This window comes from Centruroides sculpturatus, unplaced genomic scaffold (assembly GCF_000671375.1).
Source record: "Centruroides sculpturatus isolate CEXI.00-Female unplaced genomic scaffold, Cexi_2.0 scaffold1959, whole genome shotgun sequence".
Classification (NCBI taxonomy): domain Eukaryota; kingdom Metazoa; phylum Arthropoda; class Arachnida; order Scorpiones; family Buthidae; genus Centruroides; species Centruroides sculpturatus.
In genome coordinates this window covers 77327-82727 of record NW_019386181.1, presented here as the reverse complement: position 1 = coordinate 82727, position 5401 = coordinate 77327, and the positions used below count along the sequence as shown (strand labels likewise).

The following is a 5401-nucleotide window of genomic DNA, read 5'->3' as shown; positions in this document are numbered from 1 at the left end:
TTTAATGTTTATATATTATACATAGTTTACCTCGTGCTCTTTACTTTTTAATATTTTATATGTATTCTATCGTTTCTTCTTTTTTGTTGGTTATTTTTTTACTTATGTTTCTACGGGCAATTGTTATTTTAGGACGTGGTAATCTCATGATACATTTGTACAGAGTCTCTTAGAGGATTAAATAAATACAGTTTATATTTGTCATTTTACTCCAATGAATTTTTGGTAGATACGTATTATTTTATATCTTAATAAATACTTGGAATAAATGAAAATGAAAGAATTTTATTTACTATATTTACTTTTCTAATACTGCGATTTTTCTCAAATTACAATTACAGTTAATATTGTATTCAAAATTGTTTAAAATGGACATTTAGTCGATTTTTACAGTCACCCACATAATGTGATTTCATGTTCAGTCTGGTTCGCCCATAAAAAACGCAATTTTTAGTTATACGTTTATTCAAGCTGTTCTTTCAAACAACGTATAACTGAGATTTTGCTGTGGTTGAATTAATTAATTTCAGCCAAATTTTATTCGAGCTTTTGTGAATTTAGTATAGCCTTTAGTGTAATTTATGGATAATATGTTCATCAATACAACTCGTCAATCAACTTAAAAATAAATATTCAAGTATTCCATAAACTTTAAATACTGTATATTTTACTTAAGTTATTAATTATTCAAAACAGTGACATTTAGATAATTTATGTGTGTGATATCATTTAACAGCTGAAATTTATCAAATATATCACGGTTATCAAAGAAATGTGTATCTTTGATGATTACCGTCGTCGGAAAATACTATTTTTATTAATTATGCATAAAATTTATCTTGCCAAATTTCCTAAAAATTCTCTTTAAATTGAAAAAATGCATTTATGAAATGAAAGCATAACTTCAATATACAGTAGTTATTTAAATTTTTAAACTCTTCGTTACTCTAAACTCTATTGATTTTATAAAACTTTCACTGATCTATTTGGATACATTATTCACTGCATTAAAAATACCGTCTTTTAAAGTTTTCAGAGAATTTTTAAACTCTTCGTTACTCTAAACTCTATTGATTTTATAAAACTTTCACTGATCTATTTCGATACATTATTCACTGCATTAAAAATACCGTCTTTTAAAGTTTTCAGAGATTTTTTAAATAGTTTTTACATAAATCACTTTTATATAAAAATTCGATCTTGGATTCTCCTAACAAAAACTTTAAATCGCTCTGTAACTAAATGCATTCTATAGAAATAACAAAGAAGATATTGTATAGTACGAAACAAAATTGTTTTTTAAAGTTAAGCATAAACTTTTATTATGCTTAACTTTATAAAAACAGTTTTGTTCCACACTAGACAATTTAATTATAAAGGAATTATTTTATTAATTCCGTATTTTCATATTTTTTTGAAACTTTTTACAAGCATTTAAAAATAAGCAATTTCAAATGCTAATTTTGTAAATTATTCAAAGAACTTCAGTATTGAATAATATTATTTCGTCTTTCTTATTTTTTAAACGACCAATCTTACAATAAAGCTACAGAACATAAATTATAAAAAATATAAATCGAACCTTGGTTGGATTTAAACTTAATTTTTATTAAAATTGAATCACGTGAATTAAGGAAGAAATGTATTTAATAAATAACTGTTACGTACTTTGTAACTTTTGTGTAAATTACACTTTAGAAGACTTTCTGTGAATTCGATTGGTTCAATAGACAGAATAATACACTAAATTGATTTGTCAAATCTTTTATTCTGTTCAGAATGAATTGAATCACATTTGTTAGGTTTTATTTGATGATGATTTCAAATGAATTTTTTTAAATTGTAATTTGACTTTTTTTTTAATCAATATTTTTGAAGTTAATAAAAATAGAAAAGTATAGCTTACCGTATTTCATCTGTTAAACCGCCGGGATTTATTTTTAAAACGTACATATATCCGGAATTTATTTGAAGTCATAGGGTTTTTTAGAAGCCGGAATTTATTACCTGGCAACAGGAATCGAATAAGTGAAATTGAAAGAAAAATCTTAATTACTCGTACATTTATACGATTATTATTACATTATCATTCTTATTCGCTTCGATATCGTTTTAGGAGTCAAGATCTCGACTACCATTTTTCAGTACAAACTCATCATTTGTTTTGGAAAAAGATGGCCAGTTTGAATCGGAAATTTCCTAATTACCCTATTGGTTGATAAGCTCTTGACTTATGAACTTGATAGAGACTTTTCCACACTCAATATTCGACAATATTTTTAATTTTAAATAAAAAATGTTTTTATGATTTTGGAATAGAAAGTGCTATCCGATTGTAGACAATTTGAGTTAAATTCTCACTCTAAACCAGTGCTCTGCAACCTTTTCTAACGCACGGCACATCTAGATATCAGAATTTTGTGGCATATCAGAAATAAAAGTATACAAAAAATATAGGAATTAATAAAAAATAATATAAAATATTATAAATAGGCGACTGTGGCACGCATTTCGGCAGATTTACACGTACACAGATTTTGTGAAATATGACTGCAAAAGTGTAAAAGTTTGAAGTTTGTTAGAATTTCTGCTGTCAGAAACGCCACTGGCAATAAACATGTAATAGGCAAATCGTTGTTCCTTTTGAATGGACATGAATATGATAAATATTCATGTGCCTACCATAAACTCTGTGATTTTCCTCCTCTTGGAGGTCTGCGGATCTCTGCTTTAAAATACATTATCCTATACTTTGCATTACTTCAAAATGTTTTTCGTGATTTTGAGCCCAGGGTTTATTTTTAACACCATCTGTATTCCCCGAGATTTATTCGAATACCGAGTTTATTTGAATCGCGGGATTTAATCGAAAAAAAGGGTATTTCAATTTTCAATTTATAAGTTTTTATATTTGTACTAAACGTTCTTTTAGACTTGTTTAAACAAAAAATTTTTACAATACTTGTTGCATTCTAAAATAATTTATAAATAGCCTTTGTAATTTGTAAGCTAATTCTCATTTAAGATTGTGCGTATTTAAATTGTTTATAATGAATACTTCATACTATTCTTATCATTAATGAAATAATTATATTTCTTAAATTCTTTTATTTGTATTCTACTCATTAACTTTATAGCCTGAGTATAAGTGAAAATGTAACCTTGACAATTAAGAAAAATATTTAAGTTTATTGGGAAATTTAAATGATGATATTAAGAGGAAATTCATCCAGATCTTATCAAACAGAAATCTGATATAATCATTAATATATTTTTTATCTTTAATTTGAAAAATATTGTAATATAATACTGTATCTGAATTATCTCTACTAAATAAGTCCATGAACTAATTTTTAAAATTGGCCTAACTTTTAAAATTTAAATATATTTTTATTTTATTATACATTTATGTTTACAAATTAATATGTAAATGTACGTACTTACTAAAGAAAAATATAGCAATATCATAATTGCTTGCATTGAACCTCACTTCCTTTAATTTTCCTTTGATATAATACTTCCTCACATTTTGATATAATTAATAACCTATATATTTATTATACAAAAATAATTATAATATAATAATCAAATATTTAAAATCTTAATTATGAGATGTAAAATATAATCTTACATTTCAGTTTATTTCTAAGTTTTATTCGTTTCCCAGGATAAACGAGTTAATTACTTGCTAATTACCTGGATGAATTTCACTATTCTATATTAAAATGTTGATCGTCATATTGAAAATATGAAAAAAGTATTAAAATAAAATAATTAAAGTATTTAAATTTAAAAACCTCTTGGCTTGTTTCTTCTGATTTTAATTAAATTTGATATGAAAATATATTTTAAGTTCTTATATTATCATTAAAATTACCTTTAATTTTCTTTATCAAATGCCTTTCAAAATGTTATTAATGATTTTTAAGATGTCCTCGAGTCAAGAATATCTCGAAGAATATGATAACGACGTATTTATATGGCAAAATATTGACACAAACTATTCTTGCAATAATTAACAGCTGATATATTTAATGTAATGTTACGCAAAATGCCTTGGGATATAATAACTTCAGAAACTTTGCAAATAATAAAAAGGGAGCTCAATTATAGTATAATGATATGGGAGTTCTATTAGGTCACGGTCCTGTCTTGATCGGCGAGATGGCCTTGACCTAATTTTTGAATCTTCTGAAAATTGTTGAAAACTCTGGAACAGTTATGAATGAAGTAGTCTTTTTTTCAAATTTATAAAATCAAAATTTCTGACAAATCGCTGTCTGATTTTACTTTTTGCGAACAAAATACGGCATATCATATATTACATTTCTTTAAAATAAGTTTTAAAAATTAAAATAGCTTAAAACATATTTTAATAATAATAAAAAATTATTAATTTCTTTTAACACAATTTGAATGAAGATTTAACATTACCATTGTTTTTATTATGAGTGGCATTTGGAAACTGTGCATCTATTTTGTTGGCATTGCTTTTCAGCAAACCTACATTTAAACGCTAATTTTAGAAAGTTTTCGTTCAGAAATTTTAAATGAGAATTTCTTTGTGAATAATTAGCACTGCTGTGCAGTTCTGTCATTTGAATTGAACTTTCAACAGTTAAACTTAACGATCTTGTAAAATTAATTGACATTATCGAGATGGAATTTTATTAAGAATTACACCATTGTAACTACATGAGACTTTTATAATAAATGATTCTTCTTATCTACTATTTTATTCCAATTATTTATCTTGTAAATGGAATAAAATAAAAATATATATATGTTATTTTATGGTCTCCAATTTTCTTTGTCTTGTTCAACCTACACTCGACCTTACGACTACGACTGCAAAATAATACGACAATTTATAAGAGTCGACAGGATAACCTTAGTACCAGCCATGAGTAAATCTAGAGACAAATCCATCCCAGAAACAGGTAGTTCTACCTCTCCTAAACTAAATCTTATACCGTTTAACCCACGTGGAAAGCTAAGTTTGACTTCGTGGATGAGACTGTTTGAGAAGCAAGCGGCGAGACAAAAGATTGACGAACAGGAGCTTCACTTTTACATACCAGAGTATTTACAGCATGAAGCTTTCGACTATTTTTGTGAAAATTTAGTAGAGGAAACGGATTGGAACAAAATTAAACAAAAATTACTCGAGTACTTTCCACAGGAAGAAGATGATTACTTCACCGAGTTTGTAAATCGACGACACCAGCGAGAAGAAGACATCTTAACTTACTACAGAGACAAAACCTCCTTGGCGGAAAAAGCTAAGTTAAACATGCAACAGACCATTACAGGCCTCAATGCCGGCATAAACTCAGAAATTAGAAAATATATGATAGCCGCACCGCCAACCACAGCTGTCGAATGGCTTCAGAAGGCTACT

General features: G+C 26.7%; 1 protein-coding gene across 1 annotated transcript in view; it reads left to right on the top strand.

Annotated features, from left to right (window-relative positions):
- Nucleotides 1–4903: 4903 nt before the first annotated feature.
- The window catches only part of LOC111613966 (guanylate cyclase 32E-like), a 26194-nt gene continuing 25696 nt past the window's right edge, over nt 4904–5401 (top strand). The window contains exon 1 of the mRNA XM_023355317.1: nt 4904–5205. Within this exon, the coding sequence (XP_023211085.1) occupies nt 4904–5205 (302 nt within the window). The remainder of the gene's footprint in view (nt 5206–5401) is intronic.